Raw genomic sequence first — 23,713 nt, 5'->3', positions numbered from 1 at the left:
GCAGGCCAAGTTTGGAATTGCCCTGCAGGCCAAGTTTGGAATTGTCCTGCAGGCCAAGTTTGGAATTGTCCTGCAGGCCAAGTTTGGAATTGTCCTGCAGGCCAAGTTTGGAATTGTCCTGCAGGCCAAGTCTGGAATTGTCCTGCAGGCCAAGTTTGGAATTGCCCTGCAGGCCAAGTTTGGAATTGTCCTGCAGGCCAAGTTTGGAATTGTCCTGCAGGCCAAGTTTGGAATTGTCCTGCAGGCCAAGTTTGGAATTGTCCTGCAGGCCAAGTCTGGAATTGTCCCTGCAGGCCAAGTTTGGAATTGCCCTGCAGGCCAAGTTTTGGAATTGTCCTGCAGGCCAAGTTTGGAATTGTCCTGCAGGCCAAGTTTGGAATTGCCCTGCAGGCCAAGTTTGGAATTGTCCTGCAGGCCAAGTTTGGAATTGTCCTGCAGGCCAAGTTTGGAATTGTCCTGCAGGCCAAGTTTGGAATTGTCCTGCAGGCCAAGTTTGGAATTGTCCTGCAGGCCAAGTTTGGAATTGTCCTGCAGGCCCAAGTTTGGAATTGTCCTGCAGGCCAAGTTTGGAATTGTCCTGCAGGCCAAGTTTGGAATTGTCCTGCAGGCCAAGTTTGGAATTGTCCTGCAGGCCAAGTCTGGAATTGTCCTGCAGGCCAAGTTTGGAATTGCCCTGCAGGCCAAGTTTGGAATTGTCCTGCAGGCCAAGTTTGGAATTGTCCTGCAGGCCAAGTTTGGAATTGTCCTGCAGGCCAAGTTTGGAATTGTCCTGCAGGCCAAGGTTGGAATTGTCCTGCAGGCCAAGTTTGGAATTGTCCTGCAGGCCAAGTTTGGAATTGTCCTGCAGGCCAAGTTTGGAATTGTCCTGCAGGCCAAGTTTGGAATTGTCCTGCAGGCCAAGTTTGGAATTGTCCTGCAGGCCAAGTTTGGAATTGTCCTGCAGGCAAAGTTTGGAATTGTCCTGCAGGCCAAGTTTGGAATTGTCCTGCAGGCAAAGTTTGGAATTGCCCTGCAGGCCAAGTCTGGAATTGTCCTGCAGGCCAAGTTTGGAATTGTCCTGCAGGCCAAGTTTGGAATTGTCCTGCAGGCCAAGTTTGGAATTGTCCTGCAGGCCAAGTTTGGAATTGCCCTGCAGGCCAAGTCTGGAATTGTCCTGCAGGCCAAGTTTGGAATTGTCCTGCAGGCCAAGTTTGGAATTGTCCTGCAGGCCAAGTTTGGAATTGTCCTGCAGGCCAAGTTTGGAATTGCCCTGCAGGCCAAGTCTGGAATTGTCCTGCAGGCCAAGTTTGGAATTGTCCTGCAGGCCAAGTTTGGAATTGTCCTGCAGGCCAAGTTTGGAATTGTCCTGCAGGCCAAGTTTGGAATTGTCCTGCAGGCCAAGTCTGGAATTGTCCTGCAGGCCACGTTTGGAATTGTCCTGCAGGCCAAGTTTGAAATGCGATAACTGTTTCTACTCCTACTTGAATTTCTCCCTTTCAATCCCATTTCTGTTCCTTATGCTTCTCCACATGCTAACCATACCCACAGCGTAACTCTGAACTTGGAAATTGCTACTGTTACCAAATTTCACTTTGCCAGCACTTCAGGGGAATGTCCCACACCTGACTGTTCTCAAGTGAAAAATGATTCATATTTGTGCTCATTCAGCTGAAATTTGCTTATGTGCACTTTTCTGTGCTGTTTCAATATAAACCAGTGTGTGTGTGTGTCCCACTAGCTCTCCAATAGACCAAACCATTCATAATTTCAACATGAGTCTGCATCAGTGTTGTAGTTGATACCATCACAAGACCAGACACAAAACCACGCACAAGTAACGGGGTGAACAATGACAAAGGAATGCTTTTGTTGCACTTCATTTGAATAGCTTGTGACTTCAATTCAGACTGGAGGTCTTGTGTGGTCTTGTGGACTACGACACTGGGCCCAATTTCACGGGGCTGCTTACCGCAAGCGAAACATCGACACTTACTGTAGCAGAAAATTCTGTGCTTTAAGCAAGCTCATTTCACGGGTTAGCAAGGAATTTTGGCTTGTGCGCATGCGTACATCCTGTGACTAAGGATTCTGTGCTTAAAGGGTTAGCGCAAAATTTTTCTGCTGGCGCGGTTAGCACAGAATGGAGATCGTAAGCACAGAATTCTGCAGTAAGCAGCGCCATGAAATTGAGCCCTGGTCTCTACCCTTTATAATCTGCATGCAAGTCCTGATCCTAGAAATGCCAAAACTTTCCGAACACCATTCTGCCATGCAAGGGTGTTTCTTGTAAGATACATCTACACATAAGAGTATTTACAATAGAAAATCTTCCTGATTATCCAGCTCATCAAAAATATTCTCTGTGGAAGTCTGAAGTACCAGGTTTAGAGTAACCATGATTCTCCCAAAAGTTTAAAATATTTTAGAGACCACAAAACAGTCTCTGGATTAAGACATTGGAGCAGATTTGCAGTGAGCCCTTTGCAAGTTTAATTTGAATGGAATCTGATACATTGAGTTCTTTAAATTCACGAGGTACAGCAATAGTGTCTTAAGTCTGGGGAATTCAAATTATCTTTATGTGCAATCAGATAATGCTGTACCAGGATTTTATTCAAATTTAACCCTGACAGTCCTCAATCCTTCACCTGTTGGAGGATTGAGGACTGCTAGGGTTAACTTGCAAAAGGCTTATTGTGGCCGACAGTGCAAGACTGACAACCTAATGGCTTTACACTGCAGACAGGCAATGACCTTCCAGCATTAAATCTGATTGGTTGTGCGTGTACATGTACTGTGATGTATAATCCTAGCAGAGAGGTAGCAATCAGACTGTGATGTGCGGTATCATTGGAATAGGAAGTAATGAAAGCTTCAACACAGCTCTAGTTGTAGCTTTCTTCAAAACTAAAACAACTTAAGACAGACCGGCCGTTTAATTTTTTTTTTAATATGCATGCACAAAAGTTAACAGCACTGCCAATTTTGTGACAAATCATCAACATTCACAGAAACCAATAGAGTTGATGGTTTCACTTCTTTTTCTAATTTACCTTAAAAATAAAGTGCATGCTTTCCTGCATAAACATAGAATATAGACACATACATGTATGTTATGTAAATGTACCGATAAACAATATTTAATACAATTTGTTAAAGATGTTAAATCTACGATAAATTATGGCATGAAAGCATTCTTTATACATACAAAAATGTCCTTACAGTTCCATCTCCAGCATGGGCCACAGTAATCAAAAATTGTTAACTTACCATCAATGGGAATACTGTAAACACATGTCTTGTATAGAGAAAAGTGAAACAGTTTACACATACTGTAGGTTTGTCCAAGGCCTCCATTAGACTTCAAACCAATCGGTCTTGAATCAGTCACATACATGTAAGAACTCTGACTTCACTACAGTGCTATCACCAGGCTCTTCTCAGAGAATGCCATATTTGTTGATATTTGATACCTACATGTACTATCGGTCATGTGACTAAGTGACCTTCCCACAAACTGGACAAAACAAGGTGGCAGTTGCACCCCCCAGCAACACCCCAACCTTACTTCTTTGAATACATTATTATCTTCTCCGAAGAATTAATTAATAGTGAAATGTCCAACAGTGGCAGCAATGCTGAGCATTTTACAAAGCACCATGCCACTGAAATTACAAGGAACTATCAGTTAAGCTTGTCATTATTACATAAAGCTTCTTTCATTTCTTTTAAGTTCACCCTTGCAGACAACCTTTTGGGTCGAAGTAAATGTGCTGGAATACTGAACTTTCTAAATCTTAATAATTTCCGACTTGGGTGAAGAGGCATGAAAATGTTTGTGTGGAAAGACATGAAAATCTTTCTCCACTTATATGTATGTTAAAATCTAAGGAGAGCCTTTCCCACTTGAAATGAAAACAAATTCCCTAGGAAGAGCGAAAGTTCCAAGACCATTTCCCATAACCAGGTTAAGTTTCAACTCAAATGTACATGTACCATGTAAATGTATCAAGACATCAAACTAAGAGAGCTTCAGAATGAACTTGTGAACAGACTCCTGGACATATTTAGAGCCTTTTATCAAAGCCCTCCTGATGATGACTGTGCTGACTCGGTGTCTTGGTCCATCTGAACTATGTCCACCTAAATGCCCAAGATCTCACACAGGTCATCTGCAGTACATTTGTCTACCCCTCTGATTGTCTCTGGGAGCCAGGAGAACTCTCGCACTTCAGTTTCATTGGATGGAGTGCAGTGAGCAACTGCAAAGTAAAGACATACATGTACAGGTATGGCCGTTAACTTGGTAGGAAGAATGTTTTGGCCTAGGCTATGTAGAGTGCCAAAGAGCTCTATGTCTGGGTGACTGCAGGTGATACATGCTGGGACATGTGACTTGGAAGTAATCACTACCGCTGAAGGTGGTAATGGTGAATGTTTGGAATTAACGTCAGGGCAGCTTTATATTTTTACCAATTTAGTTGGGGAGTGCTGGACTGTGACAATGCCTAGATTCCGAGTGACATCAAAAATTTACCAGGGCCAAGGATAGTTATGGGAGGACTTTGGTCACCGTGCAGGGTGGAAATGGAAATGTTCAAAGAAGCATTACCAGCCGCATGTTTTACTTACAAGAAAGGCTGCAGTGAAGGTATTTTTAATAAGCATGCTAGAAAATACATTTTTTTTTTGGATTTTGTCACATTACATGAAAGATGATTTATTCAATCCAATTTGACATTTTATCCTAACAATTGGAAACTGATTCAAATCTGAAAGAGTCACGTTCAATCCAATCTGATCTAAGGTCGCATTCAGGTCAGACTGAATTTGGGATTGAAAGTGCACATCCAATACAGAATGTACATGTACCATGCTGTAAATCGAGGCACCAAAACACCCTTTCAAATAGCCAAGTACATGTACCATGCTGTAAATCGAGGCACCAAAACACCCTTTCACATAGCCAAGTACATGTACAAACTAAACATGAGGTTCATTGAGACACAGGTGGATTTTCAAGTGTTGCATTTAAAAACAAATGTACTGCATAAACCCTTCAAAACATGGTCATAACTGCTTACATTTCTCCTCTAAGCTTTGGACGGTTTTGTTCATCTTTTCCCGGTTGCTTGCTGCTGCTGAACGATGTTCGACAATCGGCATTGGGTAGTCCTTACCAATGATACAACCAACCTTCTCTTGGACAGCTAAGGGAGCTTTCCAAGGCTCAAAGAGATATCTCAATGGCATGTTGGCTAATACTGGCAAAAATTTCCTACAAAATCAACATTTACAACAAATACCATTCTTTATGTCATGTTGTGAAAATGACCTTATGATAAAAAACTGTACTGATAAAAAATCCCCCCCCCATGATGCTAGATTTATTTCTATTTCAGGAAGAAATAGTTTAGAAGTTAAAAATTTGATTTATCATGGCAATATAAAAATTACCAATTTACAATGAATTTCATCATACTATCAAAAGCTGATATACAGCATCAAAAGGAGATCCACCTTGGACTCATCCCCAAAAACACTGCAACCTTACAAATTGTTTCATAATCAGATCACTTGATTAAACAAACACAAATGCCCCACTAGGCCCATGCCTAAATACACACAACTTCATTAATTTCTGATCACAAGCCAACTTTGTAGTAACTCTTTTAGAAATTGAGACCTTTACCCTTGACCTTTCGGGCTTACATACAATAGGCTTGTGATATTACCCAAAGGAATGCATAAGCCAAATTTTATGTTCCTATGCAAAGTATTTCTCAAGTAATCATGCTATAAACATTTCTATTGTTCTGTGACCTTTACCTTTGACCTTTCAGATCCAAAAGGCTTCCTGGGATTGTTAAGACCAATTTACAAACCAAATTTAAAGTTCATACACAAAGTATGTCTCAAGTTATCACACTGACAGGATTTCTGTTGTTTTAGCAATTGTGACCTTGATCTTTGATCTTTAGGCTTCAAGTGTAATAGGCTTCGTAGGATCACCAGGAGCAATCCACAATCAAATCTGAACTTCATGAACAAATCCCTTGGATTTCACAGGCCGGGCATAAAAATGGCTCCAGCCAGGCCCAACTTAAATATAACACTATGAAAATGAAGGAAAGCTGACCAGTGACCTGAAACAAGTAGGAATTCTGCTGACCTTCTGGCACTACAGACTCCAATCATTCTCACCTGACATACTCTCCATTGGGATCCATGCGACGTCCGTAACGTACCGGGCAGAAACAGTTAGGACACTGCAAGACCTTCTCAAAGGCAGAACTGGAGATCCACATCCAATTCCCAGCACAGATGCTCCAATCGGCATCGAGGAGATACTGATAGAAAACCTGATGGAAGGTGAGAAATATGAGAAGGGACGTCGTGTTGGGAAGAAATGCTACAGAAGCAATGACTGGTTGGATTATTCAACAGCCTCGTTTGGGATAAGCAATACAAGGGACAGGGTTTCCTTTCAAGCTGATCAAGTAGAAATACACGTATGCACATTTACTCTTAGAGGTTGAACAAAACAGACAACATCGTGATAACAACTGTGGTACAGAACACAAACCAAAGTAAGTTGATGCACAATTCACAGCCAGCTGTGTCAACACAGGACTGCAAACAGACAACACACTGTTTCACCATGAGTCCTTCCTCTCAGCTAATATCTTCTTGTCAGGTAGCAGGCTACAACGTGCTACAATCTCACTAACAGACAATCATGCGAATAGTCCAACACACTGCTTCACCTTGAGTCCTTCCTCCCAGCTAATCCACAGATCTCCTCTGGTCAGGAAGCAGGCCACAGCATGCCTGGCGACTTGGTGAATCCATCCTTCAATCTTTAACTGTTTCATGCAAGCATCAATCCAGGGATAGCCTGTTTCACCCTTTACAAAGATACCAGACATCACATTTAATCACTCCTCTCTTAATAATAATATGTAATAAAATAATAAACTACATACGTAATACAGCTTTTTTACCTCCTTTTCTATGAGGAGCTACTATGAAAGAAATTATGCTTCTTTCACCGTTCTGCCAAATTCTGTCAAAGATAGACTTAGTACAACACAAGAAATGTGCTGTTTAAGACTTAAAGGTTTTCATGGTGAAAGAGACTAGATTTATAGTAAAGATTGCGGTAACACCATGTATTTATCTCTTCTTTGAGTATGTGTGGTTTGCTTTCCACAGTTACTTGTTTCAAACATCACATTTGAATTAGTGACTTAATCTTCATTATCCAAGGGGTATCAAAAAGTTCACAAAGAGTGACTTCAGGCCAAATAAACCAACTCTCCACTCGCCTCTATCCATTTCTCAAGCTTCTCCTTGTCTTGATTCCAATCAATTTTCAGACAGATGTTGTTCCCATTCATGCGATCAAAGTTCTTGTTACCAACCGACATGGTATAGAAATACTCCCTCCAGATGAGTTGTGCAGTCAGGTGAGATGGAGAGATGGCGTTGTTCAGCTGTTGCAAAATAAAAGATGGAATCAAGTGAGGATTTTTACATGCACGTTGGTGTCTTCAGTGAAAAGATTCTTCATGAGAAAGGATGGTTTTACGATGCATAACTGCACCAAGTCATTCGCACATGTTGGTCATGTTTGTATCAGTTCTGGCTTCCTCACAATAATCTGTGCAATTAGTAACTTCAATGTTGTCAGTCTTAATTGGGACTGTTGGACATGTGAGAGTTGTCGCTTGATGAGGGGGGGGCTTGATGATTATCACGACTATACAAGTTTACCGGTGGATCACACAAAGTGTACAGCCATAATATCCAATTGAATACTCGGGACCTAATTACATATGCATATACCTCTGTGTATGTGTCATGGATTCGCCAGTAGAATTTCCTGACAGACAAACAACCAAACCTCAAGTATGGACTCAAGCTCATGGGTGGGCCTAACAGCTCTGGCATGTACTGGTTAGGCAAGCAGTAACCAGCTTTGAAAGCCTGTAACAACACAAATTGAACAAATGCAAAATACATGGTTTAATTTGATCTGCAGCCAAATCAACAGAAATAGTTTTTGTTATCTCCATCATGCTCACTTCACTCCTACATATAACAAGTCAGAAACAATTCACATGGCCATTTGTTTTTGCCTAAGCTAGCCAGTGCAATAGCAGAGTTTTCCTGCACTTCTAGCCACCAGAATTAGAAACAATTACTACACTCAAGCATGTCACATGAATATGAAAAACAGCCCTTCACCCAGAAGGGTAGTCACAACCAAAACTGTTTATAGAGAGAGTAGCGAAACTTTCACACTTTGGAACCAAAATGGCTGTTCATTATGCCCGCAGTACGGCATGCAGCTATTGTGTGCTAATTGTCCATGTGCACTGAAGCATAATCCACAATTTTGGTTCCAACGATTGAGACACTCATGTCATAACTCTCTCTATAAACAGCTCTGGTTACAACTCACAGGTACCAAAATGCTTGCATGCCTCTAGATTAACAGTTTTGTGCCAGACAACATGTTACCGCGCAGAAACTTCTTAAGGTGAATTCTGTATGCAGTAGTGGGTGGCATCTACATGTACATACATGTATCTCCATACGCAAGTGATTCAAGCCGTGTTTGTACAAAGAATGCAGAGGTTGGAGGTTGGCATGCATGTATACGGCGCCCTCAAGCAGTCTTGGGCCATGTCATCATTGCAAACATCACTCCACGACACTGTCTTGGAGTTTCAGCACAGTCTGTATAGGTACATGCATAAGCAGCATGACAAATGAAGATAGCCATGTACCGTAGACCAGCCACCTTGAGGTGCATCAGGGGATGTTTTATCTCACATAAGACATGAAACATACATGTATGCTCAAGTGAGATGCTACCTCAGTAATGGTTTGTCACAGGAATAATTGCCAGACAGACTAATGACTTACAGCAGCTTCTTTGCGAACTCGAACTTCAAACAGTTCCAGAGCTCTTGTCTCTCCTCCAATCCAAAGCTGTCGCTCTTGATCAGGATGTTCCATCTTTGGACCTTGAAATGAAGCAACACCTACATGTAGTCAATGCATTTTTAAGGGGGTTATAAGCCTTCAACTTGACCTTTTGACACCCAGTCTTTATATCTCTTTTATAATTCCCCACAATGTACAAAATAAAGACGTTTTAGTCGATTTCTTACTCAGTTAAAGGAACCATGCACTTAAATTTTTTAGAATCTTTTTGTGTGTATGTCTTTACCCTTCTTCAGGGTATGAAGACTGTATGGAATCTTTTTCAGAGTTGCGAGAACTGAAAAGTGCACTTTTTAAACATCCACCTTTGACCAAACATATGCGGACAAGTGAGGGCGCTGTGCCTTGACGTAAATCCAGGAAGACACTGCTCAGTTTGCACGTTTTCATATTAAAATAGTGAACTCAAAATTTGCTACATGAAAACATTTTTGAAAAAACAAGGTTGCTCCCCAACTTTTTGCCACATACTTACACAACAATAAACAGCCAAAAGAAATGAAATCCATGGTAACAGTGCTTTAAAAAAATGTAGACATTCTTTACGCACAAATCAGTGGAACATTGAGATTCGGTGCCTTGGATAGCATCATACTTTTACTCATGAATATGCACATGGAATTAGCATCAAAACAGAAAAGCTCCAAAATCTGGTTAAAATAGTAAAACAATAATTTACAATAAGGATAATTGAAACCCAAAGGTGCAATTTCAAGGCTTTTTAGTAAAACTTGATAAAACATTCTATTACACTGTACAAGGTCCATCTATTTATAGAACCTGTCCCAGCTGTACTACGTGTCAAATAATGCATAAACCCTCATGTTACATGAAACAATCCCGCACTCATCAAAGATTTCCGAACAAGATGACCCAAAGCCAACAAATACAAAAACCACAACCACATGTAAGATTGATAATTTCTTTTAGCTGCTTCAGGTCTGGAATATGCACATGTGTATCCAGAATGCAGGGGCCGCTAAAAGCAATCACAGCCTGTCAGTAATCAAGGTGTCAAGGGCACCATCTTTCCTTCTTGGCATATAATAACTGCAATTTGTGTTTACAACGAAAAATTAACAAGTCATAAATGCATGTACCTAGGATAGTTTAGCTATTTCTACTGGTTGACAGGCTGTCGTGTGGCTGGTCTTTAAATAGTTGATTTAAATGCCAGCCAGCAACAAACGTGGCCCTTGAAAAGTTACCGGTACCTGAACATTCAGGTACATAATTTTTCTACATTACAGTTCAGTTTGTGTCATTTCATTTGACAACGAACGTGGACAGGAAAAACACATACAGAATTGCAAAGCAACAAAGTTAACATGCAAATATTTTCAGTTGTATTTTGCTGAATTATACAAAAAGATATTTATAAATTGGAATGCACATGTGCCTGTCCAGTCTTCAACAAATACGTTTAAGGCCTGCTTCCAAAGCCAAGCCCATCTTAAACATAGGGCAAATTTAATAAAAGATCACTAGTCAACTAGTGGTTGGTTCATGACGTACATATGCACCTGGTGCATGTGCAGTGAAGTTGAAATGTGAATGACCCTAGTCAACCGCTGTCAGGTCATTAGGCCAAAGGTGGCTGCAGGAAGGACAAAATAACAAAATTAAAAGTGAAAATGGTCATTTACGAGTGACGCACTGTTTTTCCAGCATTTTTCTAATATACTGGTCCTCTCTGCACTGTGCCATTAAAAACGGTTTATGGCAACCATCATTGTGACCAACCTCGATAGGCTGGTCGCGAATAGTTGACTAGACTGGTCCAACCACTGTCAACAAGAGTGCCTTCAATCAGACTTAGAACTATGGTTAAATGGTCTTTGATCCAACTTTCTCATACTTGTTCAATACACAATCACACATTTATTCCCTTAAAAAAAGTCTATTTCAATTCACCTCCACGTACCTATGTCTTGAAAGCGAGGGAGTGCAAACTGACCAAAGTTGTCACAGATGGGCAAGTTGACTAAGCTAAAGTCTGGTTCCTTTTCAGGTCGCTGTGGAAGACCAATCATGGAGACTACCTCTTGAAACATGGCGTAGGTAACCGGTGGAGTGCCACCATTCCTAGCTGTGACTCTGATATGAGTACAACCAAACCAAACAATATGAATACACAAACCTGTATGCTGTGACAATTCTCCACTTGGAATTTCATCTTACATACAGCATCTTTTTGTCTTGTACATAAGTCTCGAAATTTGTTTTCCTGTTTTGTGTGTGTGTGTTGTTGGGGGGGGTGGACGGAGGATGTCTGAGACGGGATAAAGCAAAGACCTCCACAATATATTCTCGTTAAGAATGAACTTATAATGGATTACATATGTTTGAGGATTACATTATTTTCAAGACAAGAAAAATAAATGCCATGGTCGAATATTCAGTACAATGCAAATAAAACAGGGACTGGTAAATTCTATTCACACCTTTTCTCTTCCAAGGGAATTCATTTTCATTTCAAAAGTGTGAAAACGGTTTCCTACAGCGGGAAAATATAGTTTCGCACCTTTTCACACAAGTGGGAAAATATTTTCACCCATTGTCTGATGATGACAGTGAAATTAGTTGGATATCGGACATTGGACATTCCAATGTACGAATGAACAATGTCTGGAAACAGACAACTTCCCAAACCTATGTCTGATGTGAATGTGAGCCGTGTTCAATTTCAGTTACAACATACAGCTCCTCTGAATTACAATGTACTATACAGCATACATGTAGCATACACCAGTACATGCACCTCCACTGCTCAGTACATGTATCTACATGTAGGTTCATTAACCCTAATAGTCCTGAATCCTCCAATTTTAATATGATTTTTCACACACCCTAGGGGGTTAGGGTTAAAGTGCAGGACTACAACTGAACAAAGAAGTTACAGCAAAACTCACTTGAGCTGAAATGTGTTCAAATTTGGCAAATTTAACGAGTAAATATTTGCTCCAAAGTCATCTAAATTATCAGCAAGGGCAATCTCATTATGATCCCCAAGGGCACTGCAGTATCCTATTCTATTACAATATTTGATATCCCACTCTGGACATCTGACATTAAATTATCAGTCACGACTTACTCATTAGGGTCCCACAGAGTATGGGATACCCTCTCGATGTACTGGATACCACGCTCACTGCAGAGTCGCTTGACAGCATTATCACGGTCTTGCCAAATAGGCTCAGGATCCTGCTCAAAGGTTATCAAATTCACACCCCATTCCTGGTGATAACAGCCAACAAAAGTGCTCTTTTAGAATTCAAGAGGGTGACATGGGAGAAATGATAAACACTCACGCTAAAAACAGCAATGTTTTTCCCACATGAATTGGACAATACCGCAATGGACTTCTCTAAAAAAGCACTCCTTCAAATGAGACCAATTCAGCTCTTTAATAAAAATACAGATCAATGCTGCCATTTCAATATGGAAATTATACAACCCAGAATGTACGTTGGCTGGATTTGTTTCAACGGGGGCGGAACTTTTTCTCAGGAGGGGGCAAAGCACTTACACTGTATCAGTAGCAAATGTGATGTGATCAGCAAAAATCCTTCACATGGTGAGCTTTGTTAGTTGGGTGCATGTAAATTCCAAATTAATATGGACACACTCTTGTTTCCAGACACATTACATTTAGGATTCTACATGTAAGTTATCTACAGTATGAATCTAATTTGTCTAGAATCTTTGAAAACAGAACAGTGTCTAGATCAATTTGAAGTTGATACGTACCAAAATGGCAAAGCTGACCTTGTGAAAGGTTTTCATAGCTCACATCACAAATTGAGAAGCTATTAGCTGTGGAAAAGGATCAACTCCACCGTATAATCAAGCAAGTCGTGATTTCCTTTTCCTTTTTCTTTCTTTTTTTTCTCGTTTTCTTTTTTTCCTCTTCCTAGGGGTGAGAAAGTGCCCCTTTTCCATCCTACCCTCACAACGCCCACTCAACCAACTCCTCCGAGTACTTCGCACACACCCATACATTATCAGTAGACAGAACATTAACACGTGTCTGGATCAAGGATAGGAAAGCCTAGACCTCCCCAAGGACTACAGACATGTACATATACATATAGCTCAGGGCCTGCTAGTTTTGCACAGATCCGGATTGCAATCAGTGATCCCACATTAAACCTGCCTAATGGATGGCTTGAACCAGCCTTGGGATCGTCCATCCAGACCCAGATGGCACCAACAGGCCCTCAAAATCAGCAATCTGTAGAATTGCCACTTAAGTTCTTGACTTCATACAGTACACCAATATATAAGACCCTTGCAAGCACACGATACTACGGCTAAAGAATAGCATAAGCTGGAACTGTATCAGGACAAAGCGACTTTAAAATCTTAATAGATGGTACTATGGCAACAAATAGTGTGAGTACATGTACAGTATAGACACAAGTACTTTACAAGCTATAAGTACATGTACTTACTCCAGGCTTGTAAAAATTCAGACCACAAAATATATTGCTACAGGATCAACATATGAAGGAGGAATAGAAAGTAGGAAATGATCCTATGATCCACGTTACCATGACTACGCTTTCCCAGATTCATCTATTTATGCCGTAATGATATTCTAACACAAATAGCAAATCTCCCATCCATTAAACATTCATGCAAACCTAAGCTACAGTCAGATATGTTTGGCTGTACATGTATGTTTCTGCCCCCCCCCATTCTTTTGACAAACACATGTAAATATGTACTTGTACAAGAACATCAAGTTGGACTACCGGCAATTATGCTCATCCCTTTGCAAAAACAGAGCTTCTCCCTACCTCTGAGAGATATTCAATTTGCTTAAATTGCAGTAGGACACTACAGCACACCTTAGCCACTATAAGCTACCCCAGTACCATTTCACCATATTACAGCTTCATGTCACTATTTACTGCATTCTGGAAACTTCACAAGGCTCTCGGGCCACCTGTTGGCATGGGTATCATTTGGTTACTCAATGAATTGGTCTAAGTGTAAACTACTTCGCTAAATTTTTCTGTTCAATTTATTATAAACCACATTGTAAAAATGAATGTTTCCTTCACACAAGGCAAAAGAGATCAGCCAAAGACATCTTAAAAACAAAATTCTGAACAGAATTCCAGGCACAGAACCTTTTTGACGGGTGAATGTCCTGAAGTTACTATTACCTTGGTGGACTTGTTTATCATCAATTAATCCTTTCATTAAAATAAGTATTTTATAAGGAAAATCTGGCTGTTTAATTGACCGAAATTGTAATCAAAAATAGAACAATTAGTGGATTGAAACAATAATTGAAAACTTGCAGGTCTACAAGGTTTCAAGACCAAAACAGTCATGTCATGTATGGGAGTGTACATGTACTTAGTACCCCGCCGGTAGATACACTTTGGTACATGTACATGCAGTGATACATTGTGCATATGAGCAAGTGCAACTCAAGACCTACGTGTTTGTACCTGTATACATGAATGCAACTGGTGACCTAGAAATTAAACATCTATTTAAGGTGCTACTCCAATTTTAAGGGGTGGTGATGAGCCTACATTGTATGCATCTCCACCCTACCGGTACCTCACACCATACCCGGTACAAGCATGGAGGAATCCACCCTACCGGTACCTCACACCATACCCGGTACAAGCATGGAGGAATCCACCCTACCGGTACCTCACACCATACCCGGTACAAGCATGGAGGAATCTACCCTACCGGTACCTGACACCATACCCGGTACAAGCATGGAGGAATCTACCCTACCGGTACCTCACACCATATCCGGTACAAACACTGAGGAATTCACTCTACCGGTACCTCACACCATACCCGGTACAAGCATGGAGGAATCCACCCTACCGGTACCTCACACCATACCCGGTACAAGCATGGAGGAATCTACCCTACCAGTACCTACACCATACCCGGTACAAGCATGGAGAAATCCACCCAACCGGTACTTCACACCATACCCGGTACAAGCACTGAGGAATCCACCCTGCCGGTACCTCACACCATACCCGGTACAAGCATGGAGGAATCTACCCTACCGGTACCTACACCATACCCGGTACCAGCATGGAAGAATCCATCCTACCGGTACCTCGCACAGTACCCGGTACAAGCATGGAGGAATCCACCCTACCGGTACCTCACACCATACCCGGTACAAGCATGGAGGAATCCACCCTGCCGGTACCTCACACCATACCCGGTACAAGCATGGAGGAATCTACCCTGCCGGTACCTCACACCATACCCGGTACAAGCATGGAGGAATCCACCCTGCCGGTACTTCACACCATATCCGGTACAAACACTGAAGAATCCACCCTACCGGTACCTCACACCATACCCGGTACCAGCATGGAGGAATCTACCCTACCGATACCTCACACCATACCCGGTACAAGCACTGAGGAATCCACCCTACCGGTACCTCACACCGTACCCGGTACAAGCACTGAGGAATCCACCCTGCCGGTACCTCACACCATACCCGGTACAACCACTGAGGAATCCATCCTACCGGTACCTCACACCATACCCGGTACAAGCACTGAGGAATCCACCCTACCGGTACCTCACACCATACCCGGTACAACCACTGAGGAATCCACCCTGCCGGTACCTCACACCATACCCGGTACAACCACTGAGGAATCCACCCTGCCGGTACATGTACCTCACACCATACCCGGTACAACCACTGAGGAATCCACCCTGCCGGTACCTCACACCGTACCCAGTACCAGCATGGAGGAATGACATCACAAAACAGGACTTTTCCACACATTTTTCAAGTAATTGTGGGTGGGTCTTCTAGACCTGCATTAAGGGGACAATTTCTTGTGTTAGGAAACTACGAGTAAGAAAAACATTGTGGGGATGAAATTTGAAATGTGGGGACAAAAATTTATCCGCATCACGTTGTTGGTCCCCATAGCATTACAGTATGTTTCTCAACATGACCGTGTGTGGTTCCCATAACCCAGTGACAAGTACATATATCACATGCACTGTACATGTACATGTATGTGTGAGTGCATGAACATGTGTATAACATGATGTACATGTATCCTCGACAGAATTTGCTTGATGTTTCAGAGTAAGATTCTCATGTATCCTACCTCAATCAGTTGGTCAAAAATAGTGCAAGGATCTCCCTTGAAGGTATACAATCTCCCACCAACTTCTTTGAGTCTTCTGTCTATGTCTTCCAAGGCTTCATAGAGAAACCGCCATCGATTGAAACCACACACTTTGGTCCCTGAGAAATAACGATACCAAGGGAATTGCATGAAGAATAAGTTCATAATGTACATGTACATGTAGCTAAACAGTATTTCTGTTGATTTTGTTGGTGTAATGTTATGGTAATAGTCCAGGTACTGGGACATGTACATGCCAGTGTAAAGTGGGTTTTTTCTACTGTTAGTGGCATACCAAGTCCAAATTGCAGGGCAAAAGAGGGGAGCCCTCAGTCATGTTCTGGCATACGTGTACATGCGATTTCAAACAATATACCGGTACACACAAAACTCTCTGAGCGCATTTTTGAAGCTTTGAAGGCGTGCACTGGTACCATATCAGTATCTCTCCAAACAAAATAATGAGACTAATAAAATAAACATTTGCCTATTAGAGGAGATTCTCAAGGCAAAATAAGCGATGAACCGAATAACTCAACAAGGAAACTGCAGTGTGTCATGCACTGGCGTTCAGTGAACCTCAGCTTGTATGGAACACTTGTCATGCTCTCATCAAAATCCGATTAGATACATGTTGTACTGTACCTGTTGATACAAATGCCTCCACTGCATATCAACAGATTCCGACAAGCTTAACTGTAAACAGGGAAAACTGAGAGATCTAAAATGCCAAATTATTTCACATGCAAAATGCCTTTTGGCCACACTTGAGCTGCTGGTGCGACTGTATGCACACGCATTTCTTTGACTGATATTGCCATATCATGTACACGCAAACAACTCGGTTTTAAAATCCTATTACAAGTACTTGTAGAAGGCAATAATATTTATTGACAATAGTGTTTGTTTATAATAATAAACAAACACTTGTAAAGCGCCACCTATCTAGAAAACTAATCCGAGGCGCTAGAAAAGAATGTGAAATCAGATTGATGTCACTTGTGAACTACAAAATAAAAATGCTTTAACAGAAAAGTTTTCAAGTTTGATTTAAATGTTTCTTCTGAGATCATTTAATTTTTTTTATTTTATTTTTATTCTGGTTTATTCAATTTGGAAGGTTGTTCCACAGCACTGGTGCAGCAGATGAAAAGGCCCCTTCTTCCATAGGCAGTCTGTGTTCTCGGAATCTCAAGCAGATTCTTGTGTAATGAGCGCAAGTTGCGTTGTGGTGCATAGGGTGTAATGAGGCCACTCAAAATAACTCAATCCTTGAACAATTTTCCAGGTTAACAGGAGAATCTTGAATTCGACCCGCTCCCGGAAAGACAACCAATTTAGATGTTGCAAAACTGGCGAGATGTGGTCAAATTTATTTGATTTTGACAAGACTCGGGCAGCTGCATTTAGAGTGCGCTAGAGTTTGTCAAACTGATAAGATTTAAAAATTCTACCCTGACTGTACATATGTACCTAGTTGTAATTCAGGTACATGTACACGTGCACATGTAAAAACGTGGCACTATCTGCCCCAAAAGGAAATTAAAAACAGCCTCATACATGTACACGCACTAGAGCCAAAAAAAACTCCAGACGGGTCAGGGAAGGTGGTTTTCAACCAAGCTCATGTACGTGTACGTGTAAGTGCCCAGCACACAGGCAAAGACCATACATGTACATGTACATGTATACCGCTATGAACATCCAAACAGAAATTGGTAACATTCCGAAGGCAGACTGCATGTGAAAACATACTCTCTCTTGTTCCCGCTCAGTGGGAATACATTTACATGTATGTTGATGACATGATGTGAATGACGTACATGCACATGTATACACGTACATCCGGGAAAACTTACTTGATATTATTAGTCTTACAGCGACTATGGGGAACGATACCACACAAACTGCGAGCACATTTTTAGCCAAACTACGTGAATCTCGTACTGTATTTGTTTAATTTACATATAAATTGTCTTGAATACTGAATACAAATGTAATCACAGATCAAGTCTGAGTATTCCCTGGATTCAACGATACCTTCATTATTTTTCATGAATTGGTTCTGATTTACTTTTTGGCAGCTGTTGATCTTGACCGTACATGTCTCTTCTTTTAAGGTTTTTGAAGTCTCGCTGCCTACATGCACTGCCCGTGGGCATTATTTTTAAGTGGAGTCAGTCCACAATGTTTGCATATTGAGTGCTGGATTATGCAGTTTAAATTCAAGAAAATAAAACGTACTAAAGTGTGGGTTGAACAGATGGGCCTTTTAGCTATTACAAAATGTTGTCGATGTGTAAATGACTTTCAACACAGAATTAAAGCTACACCACTTCTAGAGGAAATAATTTGTACAGTTAAGCACCTCTGAGTAAAATATTTTACAGATCAAGGTTTGCAAGTTGAAACAATGTCAGCCCCTATGCATTAAGTACTGAACACTGCCATACATGTACATGTACATAGTGTACGAGTACCGTACATCGTAATCAGAACAATTAAATTTCTTCCATTTTGGCACATACCTGCAACCTCGCCATCAAAGATGAATACAGGGTACAACTCACTGGCAAGATTAATGGCATCGATAAAGCTAGGGTTGTCATGGAGACGAAGACCATGGCGAAACCAATGAACGGCGATGGTTCCTTTCTTTCTGTCTTCATCTGTGCCCGAGGCTGGTCTAGCAGGCATGTTGATGTTGGCAAACCTAACCACAAAACAGAAAGATGCAACCCAATGTAAAGCACAAACTAGGTACCGGCACTCTGTCTTGTCTTCATTTCAGTGGAAAGAAGGAATCTTAATACTCTGAGGTTTCACAATCAAATCCATTCAAAAAGTATTTGATTCTTAAAGAAGAGAAAAGAGTTTTTACATGTGATACCCCAATATTTTATCCACAGGGGCCCAAGATGTGCAGAACTGTAGGAGTAAACAACACTTACGTATGTATACATGTAGCCTACACACACACACATATTGCTTTTATACATTGTACACATCTTGTACGTACATGTACGGTACTTTTCAAAATGGTCACAAAAGCAAAATTTAGGCAAACTAACATCGCAAATCTTTTCCCCACGCTCATGAAAATATTAATCTGGATCAAAATGGACAAAACGTCTTTACACGTACAATGTACAGTACATATGATCAATACAAACATTACATTAATTACAAAGGTTCACAATATACATGTACATGTATCGGAACATGTACTGTAATCAGAACCAGTAAGCCTCTAAGTGTTTGAATTTTTATACATTATTAACTTTGTTCCTTCTTGATCATGGTTTACAGAAACAAACATTAACTTTTTGTCAAACTCCTGTGCAAGGTTCAATCCACAATAACAAAGAAGAAAGCAGTCACTTGACTGCTTGCATGGAGAGTTTTTACAATTTATGTTATTCGTCTACAAGTACATGTATGTACAAGTACCTTTTAACTACAACTCACATCCATATTCTCCTTAATATTATTTGAGAGGGTTTGGTTTCCAAAGCTTTTGATAGTTCTCGTCTACCTTCAAAGAAGCCTTTAATTTCACAAAATGGTTTTTATATCAAAATGAAAAAAAATTAAGCAAACATTCACATTATTTGATTAAACAAATCAACTAAATACGATCTGTGCACCTACTTGTTGTAAAAGACTGACTTTAAGATTTTAACCAGTAGCACAATGCACTACATGTACATGTAGATACCAGTTTTTATTTATCATTAGATAGGTCAGGCAAAATACAAGACAATGAAAAAATAACTATGTGACAATACTGAAATTCAATTTCTTAAAACTGCAAAACATGTACAGTATACTGTACATGTACCCTAGTTACAATGTAACAATATACATTGTAATTTGTATGTATTTAATGATATGAAATGGCCTTGCAAACAGCAGAGCTGTGTGTGCAAATCTGAAGCACATTCTTCATGCAATGTAACCTTCATCAACACAATTTTACATGCAGTGGATCTCTTAAGAATGAACAGATACATTTGTAATACTGACAATAAATGTAGTGTGAAAACTTGTCCAGTTTTTCAGACCTCAGGATTGAAGGTGGAAGGAATTCATTTCCAAGGTGTAATCCTTCAAATGTCATAACTGCTGTATTGTGGGACATGTTTTGAAAACGTAAGGGACACATAGACTGCTACATGTATGTGTATCCAAGGTGTATAAAGCATCATAGCCTGTATGACAACAGTCACAACTTGTTTTGTCTTATCTCTTTCTTGGTTTTTTCACTGTTTTTCTGAGGGAAATTGATCTTTAAACATCAGTGAATAGCGGCCCCTGCATTATCCTGTACATTACGGGGCGTGTGTATGTCTACACATGATATCAGACCACTTGTGGCTTGTGATATCCAACAGTGAATGTAACATGTGGTCATGTCACCCTGTCATGTGATTTTTGGGCCAAAGAAAAAAATTTATTCAAGACAGAGGTAGGAAAAGTGTGTACTTTATTCATTTGAGGCAGAAAAGTGCTCAAAATGTAAAGAAGGGCTTCTTAAAACTAACCTGATGAGGTCGTATTTATTTAGATTTATTTATTTATTTAAGTCTTTCTGGTAATGAAACCAAGGATTCCTCAAAAAAGCCCTAGGCACTGTAGCTTGCAAATCTGAAGAAACCTGTAGAGAGGAGACAATGAGAAGCAGTTACAGTTTTAGAGGTGGGAGGAAAACCCCAGAGGAATATTCTGAGGAAAACCCACAGAATCAGGTAGGGACTGAAAACACAATCCACATGTGGACCGGGCCAGGGATCGAATGCGGGACCACAGATGTGGAAGATGAGGAAAGAACCACTATGCCAACCTGACCCCCAAAACCAAGGATTCCTCAAAAGTGCCCTAGTCTTAGATCAGTGAATATTGTATATTCAAAAAAATTCTTGGGTCCTGATTTCAAATCAAAATTTGCTGAGGTGAGTTTTGATTATTGCAAAATTCGGCATTCCTAACACATTACCAGTCAGTCAACTGCAGTTGGTGTGATGAAAATAGTAACCACTCTCACACATGCATCATGTCAATGTACATGTACTTGCGCACTTCACCAAATTAAAAACAAATTGCTAAAAGCAAGTTTATAAAACATGTCTTAAGAGGCACCTCTGGAAATGGTCCTTGTTCATTGCCTTCTTAAAAAATGAGAGCTTACCAGAAAGAATCATTTCACAGGTCATATCGTCCGATAACTACATTATCTTTCAACCAAGTACACTGTATGCTTTTCATCACTCATTTCTAAGTTCCTTTTTGACGGCTGCAAATGACAGATTGTAGTAAGAATTATTTTCATTAAGAAAAAAAATACATCCCTAAACAATTCTAATCCTTAAGGCTTTCCTTGGTAAACAACTTGCAATCATAACTTTGAGGTTAGGAACAAGGAACAAAGCAAAACACCATGCATAATGCTTCTTGTCAACAAATCTGCAAAGTTCAGAAACATTCCTAGAGAAGACAGAGAGGGCAGATTCATTCCTATCGCTTCATAATCCACCCACTGACATAAAAAAGAAAATTTATTCTGGTAACAATTTCAACGGACTTTCAGCATTTCAATTATGTTACAATGCCATTGAATCACACCTGCATATAATAGCGATGTAATCTCCGACAGCCAGAGTTATGAATGAACTGACTACATGAAAACCTGCTCCATCCATATATTTACAATGTAATTTTTAGCCAGACAAATACACAAATGTAAATTAGTTTTTGGTCTCAAAAGACAAGACAACAACAGCTTGCAATTTCCCAGCCAGACCAGCATTCATTTGAACAAATTGGATATCATTTCAATCTCTTTGGGAAAGAAGCCTACAGATTAGAGTTTTCAATTACTTAACCCTAACAGTCCTCAATCCTTCACCTGTTGGAGGACTGAGGACTGTTAGGCTTAATGGCAGTATACGGGCATAGGTACCTGTACAGAGGGAACAGAGTCCACGGAAAAGCCAACGTCTTACTGGAGACAAGTCGCGTGAACACTCCTGCACTAAGATCTGAAGAAGGTTATGAAGGCAAAGTGAAGGACAGAAACTGGTTGGATGGAAGGCAAGCAGTAAATGCGAACACTCACTGCATCAAGGAAGTACATGTACCGGTATACTGTACATATACATGTACTGTAGAGAGCGAACTGATTTGCCGTGTCTCTCAGCCTCAGCAATCCATCAGAATCACTCCATCAGATCTGATTGGTCAGTTTCCCACTAATATCTACTGCATGCAGTCACAAGAGAGTTGGTTGTACACACAAACACAGTACATGTATGTATGAGATCAGTGGTGTTTCCAAGTTTTCAGTCAAGGGAGGGGGCAAAGTGGGAGTTGTTTTTTGCATAAAGGAATTCCCTCACACACAAACATGGTGTCTGTATGGGGAAACCTCTGTATGCACACGTACAGGTACACTAAGTTAGAGGCTACGGCGTCGGAAGTGTTGCCCCTTTCACTTTCTTTTAAAAAGCCAACAACCAAGGGTAGGGGATATTGAATGTACCAGTACAGATTGTCCATTTGAAATTGTTTCATTTACACATGATTTACATGTACATGGATTTAGGCATGTACGGTAAGATTGACATAGACAATTCCACAAATTAGGGGTCCATTTCTTTTGTGTGTCCCTGTCACATCTGACATATGATTTGGTAAGTACAAAATACATTTTCTAATTTCCAAGAGTGATGAATTAATGCAAATTACCTGCCAAACAATAGTACATGTACTAGTTTAGAATAAATTCCAGTGATATTTCCATGTCAAATAGCAAACGTCAGATGTAACAGGGACACAAAAATGTCACACTTTTGGACCCCTAATTTCTGGAATTACCCACATACCGGTATGCATAGTACATGTACTGGTGTATGTATTGGCCTATGATTCCAGTCCAAGGTTGGGCCCTTTCCAATGAACCTGTGCTGTGGTGAAATTGTTTTTGTAATTTTAAACTTTTTTCCAGATTTTTATGTTCACAAAATAGCAGTAAGCACCACACTCAAAAAAGCCAAAATTCTATGAATATCTCATTTGCATGTAAAAGTTCCTTCACAAATCACATTTTTATCAAGAAACTTCTGAAATTTTTCTATTTAAGTGTCCATTTATGTGCTCCTTGCCCCACAAACTATTTGTGGAGACATAAGTACTCCCTAAACAAAAATTAATAGTAATGACAGTAACAATTTGAGACCTGAAGAGAAAGCCCTAACAATTCTGAGAATAATGTAACTGAATTGACTTTGGCACAACTTCTTCTACATGTACGTGCCAATAAAAACCTCTTCTTAATCTGTGGGGGACATTAGGTCACTTTTTTTTCAAGGAAGAGTTTTTAAAGGGAAATGAAGCAATGTCAAAGTATAAAGAAACAACAAACTTCAGTTCTGAAATGGGGTCAGCTATAAATTTCCATCTAAATGGTATTGTCAACCAAGGAAATGACAATAGACTGGTAAACCAATGCTTTATCTGGTTATGTGGTACCGGTAGAACTACAGATGGTAAATTTCATGATTTAATTT

General features: G+C 40.4%; 1 protein-coding gene across 4 annotated transcripts in view; it reads right to left on the bottom strand.

The window, feature by feature from the left end:
* Positions 1-2,913: 2,913 nt before the first annotated feature.
* The window catches only part of LOC110991170 (cryptochrome-1-like), a 33,173-nt gene continuing 12,373 nt past the window's right edge, over positions 2,914-23,713 (bottom strand). For 3 of the 4 annotated variants that reach the window (XM_087134179.1, XM_022256388.2, XM_087134178.1), the window contains exons 2-12: positions 18,677-18,861; positions 16,128-16,267; positions 12,089-12,231; positions 10,919-11,091; positions 8,914-9,014; positions 7,828-7,968; positions 7,308-7,475; positions 6,747-6,887; positions 6,184-6,341; positions 5,064-5,257; positions 2,914-4,241 (exon numbers count right to left, since the gene is read on the bottom strand). In XM_087134179.1, the coding sequence (XP_086990305.1) occupies positions 4,123-4,241; positions 5,064-5,257; positions 6,184-6,341; positions 6,747-6,887; positions 7,308-7,475; positions 7,828-7,968; positions 8,914-9,014; positions 10,919-11,091; positions 12,089-12,231; positions 16,128-16,267; positions 18,677-18,861 (1,663 nt within the window). In that variant the 3' untranslated portion in view covers positions 2,914-4,122. Of the gene's footprint in view, positions 4,242-5,063; positions 5,258-6,183; positions 6,342-6,746; positions 6,888-7,307; positions 7,476-7,827; positions 7,969-8,913; positions 9,015-10,918; positions 11,092-12,088; positions 12,232-16,127; positions 16,268-18,676; positions 18,862-22,107; positions 22,346-23,713 lie in introns of those variants that run through there. The other variant, XM_022256389.2, reaches the window with a different exon arrangement.

This window comes from Acanthaster planci, linkage group LG03, assembly GCF_054643075.1.
Source record: "Acanthaster planci isolate LZ-2023a linkage group LG03, COTS_SCS, whole genome shotgun sequence".
NCBI classification, from domain to species: domain Eukaryota; kingdom Metazoa; phylum Echinodermata; class Asteroidea; order Valvatida; family Acanthasteridae; genus Acanthaster; species Acanthaster planci.
This window is presented reverse-complemented; position numbering and strand designations above follow the sequence as displayed.